We start from the raw sequence: 15,593 nt of genomic DNA, 5'->3' as shown, positions 1-15,593 counted from the left end.
CTGGAGAGTGCAAGCTTGGGAGATGCCAAGCCGTGGCACAAAGCAGCCTGAGAGGCAGCCATGGCAAGTGCACTGCAGCCAGGACAGGGTGTCTGTGGGCAGTTGGCACCCTGACAGGCAGAAAGGTCACTCTCCCGCTACTGCTAAGAGATGGAGTGAATCGAAACCAACATTTCCTAAAGGGTACTTTGCAGGATATTAATAGCAAAACTAAATAGTCTCTTAGTAAAACACAGGCCCTGGGATGTTCAGCGTCTTATACTACTTCAAATAGATACTTTAAATATTTTCTCAAGTTATTTCAAGTGTCCCTCAGTTTCCTCATTTCTGAAATGAAGGTAATAGTTCCTACCATATCGGGTTGCTTTGAGGAATAATCAAGTTAATCCATATGAAGTGCTTAGGAGAGTGCCTGACACAGAGAAAAGCACCCAACAAACGTTGGCCAGTATGATTATAGCCTATAGTCATTGTTGTTATCACACTTAGTTGAAGGAGCTACAGAATGGAGAATGAAAAGGACACAGAAGGGCTTTTGGGGGTAGTGCACCCAGCTCTCATGCCCAAGTCAGCAAATTTAACTCCCCAGGTAGCTGGAGGCACCCACCCCCTTAGAAGGTAGTGAGGGGACCCTCAGACACCTTCCACTGCCCACCACCGCCCCTTAAAAGCCAAGAAGCTTCTCAGTTGTTGCCTTCCACTCGCACGCCCTTCTCTCCCTGAGAGGGAAGCCCATCCACACATCCCACCTGCGTCTTGTTATAGTTCTAGTGATGGTGCTGTCCCCATCACTTGCCTCTTAACTTGGCAAAGATCCCTTAAGTTTGGCAATCATGCGACTCAACACATGTAAACTGGTTTCTTTCCTGCAAGACTTCTCAGGGCTCTTAAAATGCTAATGTGCATGGAGCAAGTTCCAGATGTGCATGCTGTGTTAAGTGTTTTGCAAAGTTAATTGATTTGTTTTTGGAACTATGTTATGGGACTAATGTTCCATAAACCACTCTCATGGAAACATTGTTTATAAAGGTTCAGGCCAGCCCAAAGTGAGTCTTAGCCACAATCTCTTCTGCCACCACTGTTTGTATTTATTTACTGTCAGCACTGTGCATGTAGCACTACTTGACACTGGGCACATCACTTAAAAAAAAAATAATGAAACAAAAAAACAACAGCTCACACTATTGTTTGTTTGGTTGATTTTTGTTGAGACAGGGTATCCCTTTGTTGCATATGCTGGTCTTGAACTCCTAGCCTCAAGCATTCCTCCTGCCTTCACCTCCTAAATTTCTGGGATTACAGGAGGATCCACTGCACCCCATCAAAGATTCTTTCTAAAACAAAATTGTTTTGTTTGAGAATGTCAATATACTAATTTATAAAGATCAGATGTTTTGCATGCTACAAGTAAAACAATACCACTAATAATTATTATTATGTTAAATATGTAATGGACCTGTCCTCTGTGTCATGCCCTGCTTTAAGGGCATTTTATATATTATCTCTTTTAATCTCCACAGTTACTATTTGCAGTATGCTGTTATTACCATCATTTTACAGATGAGGAAACTGAGGCTTTAAAGAAGGAAATGACACAAGAAAGGGCAACTAGAGTAGCTTTAGGGGAGGAATGGAAACCAGGGTTGGCCTGGCTCCAGAATCCAAGTGGAACACCACAGATGATTCCTGTTCAGACTTCCTTCTCTCTGTCAAGCTTGGGTGGAGTAGAAAGGGGTCTCGCCTTGCTCCTGAATCCTCCCTTTGGTCCTGTGCTCTGTGAAGTCACAAGGTAGCCCAGCGCCTTGAGGAAACTCAGTTACATTTTGATAAACCTTACAAAATAGAGAGCAATAATTAACTTTCCAACTGTTAATGTTAACATTCAGATCTCCTCGGCCCAACCCCATTTGGTGGGAAACACTTCAGTGAGTAACCACTGAATAACGAGGCCTGGCTGGTATTTGCTGAAATAATCCCAGTTATTTAGTAACATACTGTGCATTTTATTGTATTGCAATGTGAAGTGAAGCTCATTTAAAACATTTTTACCAATAAATCAGCAGATGTTAAAGTTTTTTGCTGTGAGGTTTTTTAAAATAAGGATACTATCTTAAATTTTTATAATCCTTTTTTTAAAAGATCGGACCCACGTTTTATTCTTGTTTTGTCGTGGCTGTTGTTTATTTCAACTTATCTAGCCCAGTACTTGGCACAAAATCGATGTTCCAGGAGTGAATTTTTTAAAAATTTAACTTATAATTTATAAGAAATTCTCTATATGCTTTCTTATTTAATTCTCAAAATAGCCATAAGATGGAAGCAAGTATTTATATGCCCATTTAAAGGTCAGGAAACTGAGGCCCAGAGAAGTGACTCAGAAAAGATCCTTCATATGGGATAGTAGGGTGAAGACCAGCCCTCAGCAATTCTGGATTTGTAGTTCCTCCTTTTTTCACAGTATTAAAAAGTTGGATGTCAGAAATGCAATCAGGCACACTCTGTGCTGATTTGCCCCACTAGGAGTATACAGCTCATGGCTTTGAAATTGTTAATGTAAGCCAGAAAATTGTTTTTAAGCATACTTAGTCACTCTACCTTAAATGGTTCCTTTTAGTTCCAACTCACTTTATGATTTTGTGACTGGCAAAAAATAGAAAAATATGATAATGATATCTATTCATTCGTTCCTATGCACTAGGCACTGTGCTAGCCCTTTGCATGCATGATCTCCAATTATTCCTCAAAGCCACTCTATGAAATAGGTACTGTTCTTACTCCACATTATAAGTGGGAAGACGGAGGGTGAGCAGGAGTCAGTTATGTGCCCAAGGTCAAATAGGACTTAAATCGGGCCTCCCTCCCTTCATTGCATGAGTTCTTCAAACATTGGCTGTTTGTGGCAGTGTAAGCGTGACTACTTCCCTTTTGTGAGCATCGACGCCAAAGTAGTTGCAAAAGCCAGTATTAACTCATGTCCTTGTAATAAAATGTTAGAACTGTAATACCTATGATGTGGCGATAGGAAACATACAGTTGCCAGTTAGAGCTTTTTTAAACACGTCTAAATTTATTTAGATGCATATATGAGGATTCAGATTGCTAAGTATTACACTTTTCTTCTAATGCAAACATGCGTTTACTACTTGGAGGCATCAATATGCTATTTTAGGATTTGAGCTGGGCCAGGTTCTTCATAAGCTATTTAATTAAGTAAACATGATTAATTTTTGAGGAACCCTCAAAGAAGAAGAAACATGAAAAAATGATGTCCTGTTTCGAAGTGTCTTATTTGAACTTCAAGAAGAAGCAAGAAAATGGTGTAACCACTTTGGAAAACAATTTGGCAGTTCTTCAAAATGTTATACATAGAGTTACTGTATGACCTAGCAACTCTGCGGCTATGTATATACACAAGAAGAACAAAAATATATTCACCCAAAACCTTGCACATGAATGTTCATAGCAGCAATGTTCTTATTCAGTTGGGTTGAATGTCCACCCAAATGTCCACCAATGATGAATGGATAAACATTATGTGGTATATCCATACAGTAGAATATTTAACAGTAACAAGTAATGGAATACTGATGCATGCTACAACATAGACGAACCTTGAAAACATTGTACTAAGTGAAAGAAGCCAGTCACAGAAGGCCACATATTGTATGACTACTTACATGACATGTCAGAATAGGCAAATTTATAAATACAACAATATAGGTTAGTGATTGCCAGGGGCTGAGGAAAGGGGAGAATGGAATGGCTGCTAAGAGGTATGGGATTTCTCCTTGGGATTATGAAAATATTCTAAAGTTAGATGGTGGCCATGATTGTGGAACTCTGTGAATATCCTGAAAACCACTGAACTTCATACTTTGAAAATTGTATGGTATATAAATAATCTTAAACTATTATTAAAAATTAATCATAAATGTAAAACTACGTAGGAGGAAAAAAAGAAGAGCAAGAATACACAGACCATTTTTTCAGTGCTCTCCAGGACAGTGAAATTTTATTATGTAGCCCGTTCTGATTAAACTGTAAGCAAAGTGACTTTGCAAATTCCTGAAACACTAGCCTCTATTCCTCCTTTAGCATTACACTAAAAGCTCACAAAAGAGAAATGTGGATCACTTTCTGTTTATCCTAACAGTGTGTACTCCGTTGGTGAAAACTATTCTGTTATTACAACTCTATTCAGAAGCAAGAGAGTTGAGTGGGTATACAAGATATAGTGTCTATTTTTAATGCTATTTTTAATGAGAAATTCAAAGTTGCTTGCTAAAATGGTTAATGTGATAGAAATTAGTTGGATTAATTAGGTGAATAAATATCATTCTAACTCACTAGGAGAAAAAGGTCAGATTGATAAAAGACTGAGGAGCATTCTGTTTTAGAAGATATTGCTTTTGATCCTGAAGAAATAATTTGGGTTTTACATTTTCATGCCACCTAAAGTATGCTGAATTATTTCTTTGATACACAGATTACTTGTGGGTGAAATATCCTCCAGAAATATTACGATTACATGAGTTGTTTGCTGGTAGAAATTGTAGCCTCTTTCTGATTAATGCCTTCATTTCTTTGATTTTATTTATAAGTATACTTTGTTTCCATGTATGGCCTTGATTCATCTGCAGGTTTTCTTGTGCCCAAGTCCTCTCTGATGATTCTGATAGTACATTTGTTTTTCCCCTTAGTGGTCAAAAAAAAAAAAAAAAGAATTCCATACAACATTTCCTGAGTGTTGTTCTCACTGCAGTACTCTTCTCTAAGTAAATCCAATAAATAAAATCATGATATTTACAGAAAACATTAAGGATTATTTACTTTTCACTAACTTAGTGATATAGTTTCTCTTTTTTAAACAGCTTTATTGAAGTATAAGTCCCATACATATTACTCACCCATTTAAACTGTACAGTTTAATGATTCTTTGGTATATCCACAGATATGTATAATCATCATTTCAGTCAATTTTAGGATATTTTTATCACTTGAGAAAAAGAATCTGTACTTTTTAGCTAACCACACTCCCATCTCCCCACTCCATCTCTGTCCAAAATGCTTGAGACTAGAATTCTTTCGGATTTTGGATTTTTTTGGATTTTAGGATGCTTGCATATACATAGTGAGACATCTTGGGCATAGAACCCAAGTCTAAACATATCTCTTTCATATACACCTCATACACATCGGCTGAAGGCAATTTTATTCAATAGTTTTATTAATTGTGTGCATGAAATAAAGTTTGTGTTAAATACTTATGTGTGGAATTTTCCACTTGGTGGTGTCATGTCAGCATTTAAAAAGTTTTGAATTTCGGAGCATTAAAAAGTTTTGAATTTCGGAGCATTTTGGATTTGGGGTTTTCAGATAAGGGATACCCAACTTGTACTACTCTACTTTCTGTCTCTGTAGATTTCCCAGTTTTAGACATTTCCTATGACTGGGGACCTTTGATGTGTGGTCTTTTGTGACTGGCTTCTTTAACTTTCCTGGTAGAATAAAGTCCATCAAAGTGTTTTATAACGATAAAAAAGTCAATTTATAAGGAAGATATAATAATTATAAACATGTATGCACCTGAGAACAGAACACCAAAATATGTAAAGCAAAAACTGACAGAAATGGAGGGAGAAATAGACAATTCAACAACAATAATTGGAAACTTCAGCACCCCACTTTCAATAATGGATAGAGCAGCCAGGCAGAAGATTGACAAGGAAGTAGAAAAGTTGCCCAACACTATAAACCAACTACTAAGAGATATCTATTGGACACGTTACCCCACGAACAGCAGAGTATTCTGAAGTGAACATGAAACATTCTGCAGCACACACCAGATGCAAGAACATAAAACAAATTTCAATACATTTAAAAGGATAAAAGTAATACAGAACATATTTGCTGATCACAATGTAACAAAATTAGAAATCCATTACAGACAAAAAATGAGAAGCTCAAAAGTATGTGGAAATTAAACAGCACACTCCTAAATGAACAATGATTCAAAGGAGAAAGCAGAAAATATTTTGAGATGAATGAAAATGAAGACTCAACATACCAAAACATGGGATGGTGCTAAAGCAGGGCTTAGAAGAAACTTTAGAGCTGTAAATACTTCTATGAAGAAAGAAGAAAGGTCTCAAAGCAATAACCTAACCTTCTACTTTAAGGCAACAGAAAGAAAAGAGCAAGTTAAAACTAAAGCAAGCAGAAGAAAAGAAATCGAGATTAGAGCAGAAATCAACAAATGAGAAATAGAAAACTAATAGAGACTTTAAATCTTCTAAAATGTCTAACACTTTACTTACTATAATAAATCAAATTATAATATTTACAGAAGACATTAAGCAAGGACTATTTATTTTTCACAGTATAAGTGATATACTTTCTTAATGTATTAAAAAAATTTAATTTTCAACATAGCTTCCATACACCTGTTGTAAAAAGCAAAAATCTTCGTGAAAATATCCACCAGGCACTGTCTTTTTCTCAATTCACATTTACTTTGGAAGCTGTTCACCAAATCATGAGCTCATTTCAAATCGTAGCTGTTGAGAAAGCTCACCTAATCGAAAGAGCACAGTTTCGGGAATTGAGCAAATCTACGACTGATTCCTTGTACCTCCACTTCCTGCAATGTGACTTTGAATAAGTTGCTAATTTCTTTGAGACTTATTTTCCTCATCGGAAAAATAGAGGTAATTTTCTCGCTTTGAAAGGAGTAAGTAAGATAACATACATAAAAGAGCCGAATTCAATGCCTGGTACATAGTAGGTGCTTGTCTAATATCTAGTCTACATTCATTTGATGATTTAACAATTGATTTGGTCCTGGTATGCATATATTGAAAGCTCATATATGTATACAAATGCCAGTTGGTAGACATGCAATACCCATTGGCATTGGTATACATATATGAGTGTTCTTGAAAGAAAAACTAGAAGAAGAATCTAATGTTACATCTTATGTACCAGGTTTTTGGCTAGCGATATTATCTATAACTGGACTGCATAAAACTTGTTTGACAGCTTGTTCAGATTTTACTATAGTAATCCTCCCTTACCCTTGGGGTATATGTTCCAAGATCCCCAGTGGATGTCTAAAACCACACATAGTACCAATCTGATTGCCATCAGCCAGAAAGTTTCTGTTCCTGTCTTCCAACCACAAATTTAATGACTTTCCATCTTAAATAAACTGATTGTGCACTGTATCCGTAACTTTTGCAGTTTGAGGTGTGACAGCAAAACTAGCACCAGCTTCTTTTCATTCTTCACAATTTCACAGAGGGAAGATTTGTTCTTACCATAGACCTTAACAACCTCAGCATGCAACGTTTTTTTTTTTCTTTGCTTATTAAGTTGGGAATTTTCACCTTTTCGCTTAAAGGAAGCACTTTACAGCTTCTTTTTGGCTTAATACGAATTACCAGTATCACTACTCTTGCACTGTGAGGCTGTCATTAAGTAAAATAAGGATTCCTTAAACACAACACTGCAATACCTTGACAGTCGATCTGATCACCGGAATGGCTACTAGGTGACAAGGTGGGGTGTGTATATAGCTACCTTAAAGGATGATTTCCAGCCCCAGGCAGGATGGGGCAGGATAGTGCCAGAGTCCATCACGCTGCTCAGAATGGTATGCAATTTAAAGGTTATGAATTGTTTATTTCTGGAATTTTCCATTTAATATTTAAGGACTGAGGTGACTGCAGGTAACTGAAACCAAGGGAACCGAAACCATGAAAAAGGGGGGACCACTGTATTTTAATAATGACTAAAACAATCAGGCAAAATGCGCATCCTGGCCTAAACTGATTCTTTTAGCAATTGGTTATAATGGTCAAATATTTAGGCCCTTCTAATATGAAACCACTTAAAATTTAACTGTTTTTAATTTTTATTTTTACCTTTGGTATTGATGTAACAAATTCTATTCCTTATGTGTTAGGTAAGCATACACTTCTTCATTGTACAATTCTGTTGCCTATTTTAGACCACAAACTGGTGGCATTAAAGCATTAAAGCACATTTATGATCTGATTGTCAAGTTAACTGATTAAATTCTGTTTTTACTCAAAGTATATTTTGGCAGGCACTTTAATGCTTATTCTGTTTATTGCATAGTTGATGATGCAAACATTCAGTATTTTCATCAGTAATATAAACTTCAAGCCAAGTTGGAAACTAGTGATTCTCAAAATTTCAGTGTTAATATCAGTCACCTGGGGATCTAGTTAAGTTTAGATTCAGGCCTGGGGTGGGGCCAAAGAATCTGCATTTTAACAAGCTTCTAATTGTCAATTTTGCTGGTCCACGGACCCTACTCTGAGCAGCAAGACTGTGGAGAACCCAAGAAGAGGCCTAGGCATGAGCTGGAAATGAGTAGAGCTAATCTGACATTATAAATCATGGTCCCAGCTGCCTGCCCAGACTCTCGGAGTTTAATTTATTTCCTTAACTGAGCCCTGGAGTAAGTTAATTAAAAATTCAGAGACATTGAATTGCTGTGATTCTAATATTTTAAGTATTGAAATGATCTAATAATGTAATAAAATACCTGGTTGTGCATTTTCTACAGTTCCTCTGTATCGTCTGTTAGCCTGTCCACTTCTCAGACCTCTTTGTATTAGAACTCATTGAATAGCACGAGTGATATATATGAAACATTTCCTTTTTTGTTTGTTTGTTTGAGAGAGAGTATCCCTTTGTCTCACCCAGGCTGGAGTGCAGTAGCGCAATCTAAGCTCACGTCAGGCTCTGCCTCCCAGGTTCAAGCAATTCTCGTGCGTCAGCCTCCTGAGTAGTTGGGATTACAGACGTGTACCAGCATGCCTGGCTAATTTTTGTATGTTTGGTAAGGACAGGGTTTCGCCACGTTGGCCAGTCTGGTCTCAAACTCCTGGCCTCATGAAATTCACCTGCCTCGGCCTCCCAAAGTGCTGGGATTACAGGCATGAGCCACCGTGCCCAGCCTCCATTTAAGTTTTTTAGAGCTCTGTAGCTACATTACTGGCCCTTACTATATCTATGGCAAATAACAGTGAGTGTGAGATTCCTTGAATCAATCCCAGCAAAGCTGTTGTTAACAAATGAATAAGAATCACGTGCAATTGTTTCCCTTAAGCTCGGGCCTGATTTTCTAATACCGTAAGTGAGCAAGTATGAAAGCTTCCCAGGGAAGCTAATCTCAAATCCTTAGTCACTTAGGTGGGAGTACGGATTGAGGTGCATCTGTAGAGTCCATGGTATGGAGGACTTGTTTTTATATGTAGTTTGACCACAGAGGGATCAATTTAAAATGTGTCAAATTAAATTCTTAATATAAAATAGATGTGGCTTGAAATGTAATGCATACCATCTGATTTGTTACAGAACACAAAAATAGGCACAGTAAAGACAAGAAGAAAACCAGAGCAAGAAAACGGGGAGAAAGGATTAACCTGGCTGATGACGTAGCAGCATTAAACAGCGGCTTAGCAACAGAGGCATTTTCTGCTTATGGTAATAAGACGGACAACACAAGAGAAAAGAGGACCCACAGAAGGACAAAACGTTTTTTATCCTATCCACGGTTTGTAGAAGTCTTGGTGGTGGCAGACAACAGAATGGTTTCATACCATGGAGAAAACCTTCAACACTATATTTTAACTTTAATGTCAATTGTAAGTACATTCAAACGAAGGTGATTTATGAGGTCTCTAAATGTGCCATTGGGGAATGGGTTTCCACTCAGTGCTTTGGAGGACCATTCAGAACTGGCATTTCAGCCATTCAGGCAAGTGACTGAAGAGAATATAAGATTATTTGTTGGTTGCCTTTTTAAACTGACAACAGTGGTTATCGATATGGAGTGTTTATTCTGTGTTAGACAATGTGCTTCTTACTTAAAAGGTATAATTTTGAATCCTTCTGGCAACGCTGCCAGGTGAGATTATCAATCATGCCCATTTTATAGATAAGAAAACTGAGTCTCAGAGGAGTTAGGTCACTTGCCCATGGTCAGGTAAATCACTCATAAATCACTTGGACACTGCCTGTGGCCTTTAGCTTGTCCAGTTCCCAAAACCAATGCTTTTTGCCTCACTTAGGAACTTTGTACAGCCAGTTGTGGATATTCAGTAGTATTAGGGAGGCTGGTTGTGAACCATAGTCACCTGTGGAACTTCTAAAAATAGCCTCTTCCCCAGGATTCTAATTAAGTAGCCTGGGGAGTGAGGCCTAGGAGGCTTTCATTCTATTTTTCTACTCCCATTTTGAATTAAAAACACAGTAAATTTGCATGATTTTTTAAAAATCAGAACCAAAGACTATTGTTAAAAACTAAGTATCATTCTCTATGCAGACTTCCAGGCCCCCTTCCCAGAGGCAGCCACTGTTGAAAGTTTTTGTATATGTTTCTGACAAGCACTGCCCAATAGAAATATAATGCAAACCACATATTTAATTTCAAATGTATTTAAATTTTAAAAAATTCCTAATTTTAAATTTTCATGTAGCCACATTAAAAGAAAAAGTTTTTAAGAAAATGGCCAGGAGCAGTCACTCATGCCTGTAATCCCAACACTTTAGGAGGCTGAGGTGGGATAATCTGAGGCCCAGAGTTTAAGACCAGCCTGGGCATTATAGCAAGACCTGGTCTCTATTAAAAAAAAAACAATTAGCCGGGTGTAGTGGCATAGACCTATAGTAGGCTCAGGTGCTCGGGAGCTGAGGTGAGAGAATCTCTTGAGCCCAGGAGTTTGAGGCTACAGTGAGCCTTGATTGCGCCATGCGCATCAGCCTTGGTGACAGAGTGAGACCCTGCCTCAAAAAGAAAAAGTAAAATATAAACAGGTAAAATTAATTTTAGCAATATGTTTTATATCAAATATTATTTTAAAAATTATTAATGAGATATTTCACTTTTTTTATACTAAGGCTTCAAAATCCAGTGTGTTTTACACTCTCAGCATACCTCAATTTGAGCTAGCCACATACCAGTGCTCACTAGCCACTTGTGATGATGGCCACTGTTGGGCAGTGCAACTGTAGGTATTTCTTATGCAAACATGTTTGCATATACAGCTTCTTTTCAAACAGGAGGCATTTTCACATACTGTATTACACATTGCTGTTTTTTGAACGATTTGAGATGGTTCCAGAAAAGCCCGTATAGACCTCCTGTTTCTCATTTTCAGCCGTAGCATAACTTTTCTTTTAATAGATGAGCCCTAATTTACCTGAACTAAAACTTATTTTTAATAAATCCCCCAGATGAATGTGAAAAGCAATCCTGTTTGGGCATAGCTTTAGGGTTTCTTCTTCCCCCCTTGTAGCCTATGGTACTCCTTGCCTTTTTGTTCACTGCTGTGACCCATTCCCCTCTGCGCCCCCCAACCCTGCCTGGCCTCCGTGCCCCTCTCACCCCCACATGCCGCTCAGTCCCAGATACTCCAGCCCTCTCATGCCCATGAGGGAAGGGAACATCTAATCAGGCCCTGCACATATGCACAGCCTCATTTTCACCTCTTAATTTCAGATCTCTCATAAGAATTTTGATTATGAACATGGACTTTGGGTCAAACTGCCCTAGGTTGAGAGTTCTGGCTCTGCTACTCACCAGTGTGTAGCCTCAGACAAGTGACTTAATTTCTCTGAGTGACTTAGTTTCCTCATTTGTTGAACAGAAATTTTAATAGTACCCAGCCCAGAGTTTTGCTGTATAGAGACTAAATGCATTTGTGTATTTAGTTTTCAGCCCAGAGTTTTGCTGTGTAGAGATTAAAGGCATGTGTGTATGTAGTTTTCAGCCAGTTCACAATAAGCATTTAGTAAATGTTAGCTCCTATAATTAATTATAATACTGCAAAAATAAAAACCCCACCAGGTTAACGAGGTTGTCAAGGACACAATGGGTGGCAAACATTAAAGAACAGCAGTGTTGGCTAACATGCACCCAATGTGAGATTCTATAAGTTGACAATCCAGGACTTCAGATGAGAGGAAAGAGCCTGATGGAATATTAATATCCAGTGTTCTGGTACAGAGAACTGTTAAGTCACGTGGCAATGCAATTTCAGAGGAATTTAAACTTGTTTGAATTCACTGTTATCTAAAACTGTGATCTATGAATTTTACGAAGAGACTTTACAAAAAGGATTGTTGAGTGAATGAAAAATTCACAACCACAAAATGCATATGTTGCAAGAAACGTAAAAAAGAGGTGGAGCCCAACGTAAGACGTGACTTGCTTATTGCTTACACGGAGTTCACAATTAACTTTGAAAAATTTATCTCGGTTGCAGGTAGCCTCTATCTATAAAGACCCAAGTATTGGAAATTTAATTAATATTGTTATTGTGAACTTAATTGTGATTCATAATGAACAGGTAATAAAGTTTTTTTCTTTTTTCTTCTATCTGTATCCGAAATGGCATATCTAATTGGGATTGGTACAACAGATTAACCATAATTCTTCTCTGTATTTAGGATGGGCCTTCCATATCTTTTAATGCTCAGACAACATTAAAAAACTTTTGCCAGTGGCAGCATTCGAAGAACAGTCCAGGTGGAATCCATCATGATACTGCTGTTCTCTTAACAAGGTATATGGATTTCTTATTCCTCAGATCTTTCAGTCTCAGGTCAAGTTGATGGGATGTGGTCATGCATTCCTAATAGTCAGCTGCTAGTGGAGGGTTTCTCAGCTTAGGCACTGTTGACATTTTGGGCTGGATAATTCCTTCTGTGCATTGCAAGATGTTTAGCAGCATCCCTGGCCTCTGCTCACTACGTATTAGTAGTACTCCCTCCCCTCAGGTGTGACAACCAGCAATGTCTCCAGACATTGCCACTGCCCCCCGTGGGGAGGGCAGAATCACCTTGGCTGAGAACCACGAACCTGTAGATACCAAGTGAGGAATAAATGTGTTAGGCAGACCTGAAAATACATGCCTTATATAACAGGCAAGGGCAGCTGCTATTCGGATGGACCTGGCGTTGCCATGTAGTATATGAGTTCAGTGTTGCCAGCTTTTGTGATTTTGCAAAAGCCAGAAAAGTGAATTTTTAAAAAATGTGAAACCTCCCAATTTTTCTATGGTAGCTACTATCTCAAAATGTTATAACACTGTAGCAACAAAGAGGCGTGCTGGCTTAATTGTGCCTCCCACCTCCTGCCATCTCGATTGTGGTCATGAGCACGTCCTCTTAAATGAAAGTAAAACAAAGGTGTCTTGCACCTTCTCAGGAATGTTCTCAAAGAGTCTTTACGAAACTGGAATCATTTACCCCAGGGTATTGGGAAAATCCTGGTTGGAGAGATTTCTTACTGCTCTGTGACCACCCTGACCACAGAAGAAAACTTCTTAATGCAGTAGTTTATAATTCTTAAATCAACAATTCCAAAAATTTTTTGAGTTTTGAAACTCTAGTCTTATGAATTTGCTTTTTTTAACCCCCACCCCAAAGTGTGTACTGTTGTGAATGCCTAGACGACCCTAAAGTATTTACTTGTATTGACATTTACTCTTTGATGTCATCAAGGCCTAAGTCTGCTTTGCTTTCAGACAGGATATCTGCAGAGCTCACGACAAATGTGATACCTTAGGTGAGTTCTCTGTGCGTATCTTCTATGGCTAAAACAGTTTACTACATGTTTTTATTTCAAGCCACAGTTGCTTTTTAGAGTAAATCCTTGTTGGTTTTTTTCCTTCTAATAGGGCTGGCTGAACTGGGAACCATTTGTGATCCCTATAGAAGCTGTTCTATTAGTGAAGATAGTGGATTGAGTACAGCTTTTACGATCGCCCATGAACTGGGCCATGTGTGAGTTACCTTTCAGTAATTTCGTTTAATTTGGAGTGACCTAAACCTTTGATTCCTTCGCATCAGTGAGCATTTACTTGACTTTCGAGTGTGTAAGAGACTTCCCGAGTCATAGTAGAGTTGCACGGTTGAAGAGCTTTGAACGTAATTGGGTGAAATGACTTTGACTTCCGAAAGTTGAGTAAATGCAGTGCACTCTCTTTAGTCATAGCTTGTGTGTATCTTCAGTTTAACTGCTCAAGTTTAATACATAAGGTCTAATATTCTCCCTTCCTACTGGGAACTGGAGAAATGGGGTCTTTCCGTTCCTTCTACTGAAGCAGAGGATATATTAGCCTAGAGAACTTTCCTGATTTAACACCTTTGTCTAGGAGGGTCCCCCACCATTACTGTGGCCCCCAAGATTTTTACAAATCCAGACCATTCCTGATTCTAGTTATACACAGCTCTAATTCTGATATTTAGCACTGGGAACAGTAGTATCCCTTTTTTCAGGAAAGAGAATGAGCAAAGATAGAAAGAAGGAATCGTTTCCTAATTATGGTCACTAAGTGTCCATTATGAAATGGCCTTTCCCTTTTGTTTTTTAGAGATCACAGTTAGAACATGGGGCAAAACACTGCAAATTTACTAGAAATTATTCTGGGTTTTGATCTGCATTATTTTCTTTCTAGGATGATTAAATTACTTATACTATCTATTTTGAAATAATTTTCTGAAAGGACATTAATAGATCAATTACACTATCTATTTTGAAGTAATTTTCTGAAAGGATATTAATAGATCAATTTGTGTGGCAGATGATAACTTTACTTAGAGCTAACATCATTTATTAAACAAGATTTTCATTCATACATTTAAGGTCCCCTATGTGCAGTGTAGTGTACGAGGCACAGAGGGAGATGCATATACACAGGTGTCTCCAATTTAGCTCAATATATAACAGATATATTTTTAAACTAGTACCTTTCAAACATATATTAAGAGCACACCCCTTTTCTTTTCTCCAGAGGAAATACAGTCAAATACCTCATATTTAGAACATAAAAGAGGTCTGGCTTTCCATTAAGCATTTGTGGCAGGCCCAACTTGCTTAGTCAGCATCGTCTCTATCCTCGTGGTTTCTGAGGCACTTTTGTGAAACTCAAGGAAGCCTTGAAGAGAATTCCCATTCCAGCTTCCCCAGCTTAGTGGCTGTGGGATTTGATCAAGTAATTAAAGCTCTCTATGGCTCAGTTTTCTCATCTGCAAAATGCAGATAATAACAGTACAGGTGTAGAATTCCTTATCCAAATGCTTGGGACAAGAAATGTTTTGGATTTTGGATTGTCTCAGATTTTTGCAATATTTGCATATACATAATGAGATATCTTGGGGATGGGACTCAAGTTTAAGCAAGAAATTTATGTTTCATATATACCTTATGCACATAGCCTAGAGGTAATTTTATATGATATTTTTAAATAATTTTATGCATGAAACAAAGTTTGTGTTACACATTTATGTGTGGAATTTTCCACTGGTGTCAGGTTAGCACTCAAAAAGTTTTGGGTCTTGGAGGATTTTAGATTTGGGGTTTTGAGATTAGGGATGTTCAACCTGTACTATTCATTGGGTAAAGTAAGTGATTAAATGAAATAAGGCATCTAAAGCATTTAGCACATTTTCTGGTGCATTGTGAATGCTGAAAAGTTGTGGTTATTATTGTTCATAAGCATCCAATAAGCATTTATTATTATTTAACTCCTGCAGTGAGCAAATGTGAGTAACAT

General features: G+C 37.8%; 1 protein-coding gene across 3 annotated transcripts in view; it reads left to right on the top strand.

Annotated features, from left to right (window-relative positions):
• ADAMTS9 (ADAM metallopeptidase with thrombospondin type 1 motif 9) overlaps positions 1–15,593 on the top strand; it is a 175,637-nt gene that overhangs the window by 20,044 nt on the left and 140,000 nt on the right. For 2 of the 3 annotated variants that reach the window (XM_063602800.1, XM_003811597.5), the window contains exons 4-8: positions 9,388–9,677; positions 12,300–12,383; positions 12,484–12,599; positions 13,563–13,603; positions 13,716–13,821. In XM_063602800.1, coding sequence (XP_063458870.1) covers positions 9,388–9,677; positions 12,300–12,383; positions 12,484–12,599; positions 13,563–13,603; positions 13,716–13,821 — 637 coding nt within the window. The remainder of the gene's footprint in view (positions 1–9,387; positions 9,678–12,299; positions 12,384–12,483; positions 12,600–13,562; positions 13,604–13,715; positions 13,822–15,593) is intronic. The other variant, XM_003811598.6, reaches the window with a different exon arrangement.

The sequence above is a fragment of the Pan paniscus genome, chromosome 2 (assembly GCF_029289425.2).
Source record: "Pan paniscus chromosome 2, NHGRI_mPanPan1-v2.0_pri, whole genome shotgun sequence".
Taxonomy (NCBI): Eukaryota; Metazoa; Chordata; class Mammalia; order Primates; family Hominidae; genus Pan; species Pan paniscus.
The sequence above is the reverse complement of the archived record's forward strand: the minus strand, read 5'-3'. Positions and strand labels throughout refer to the sequence as shown.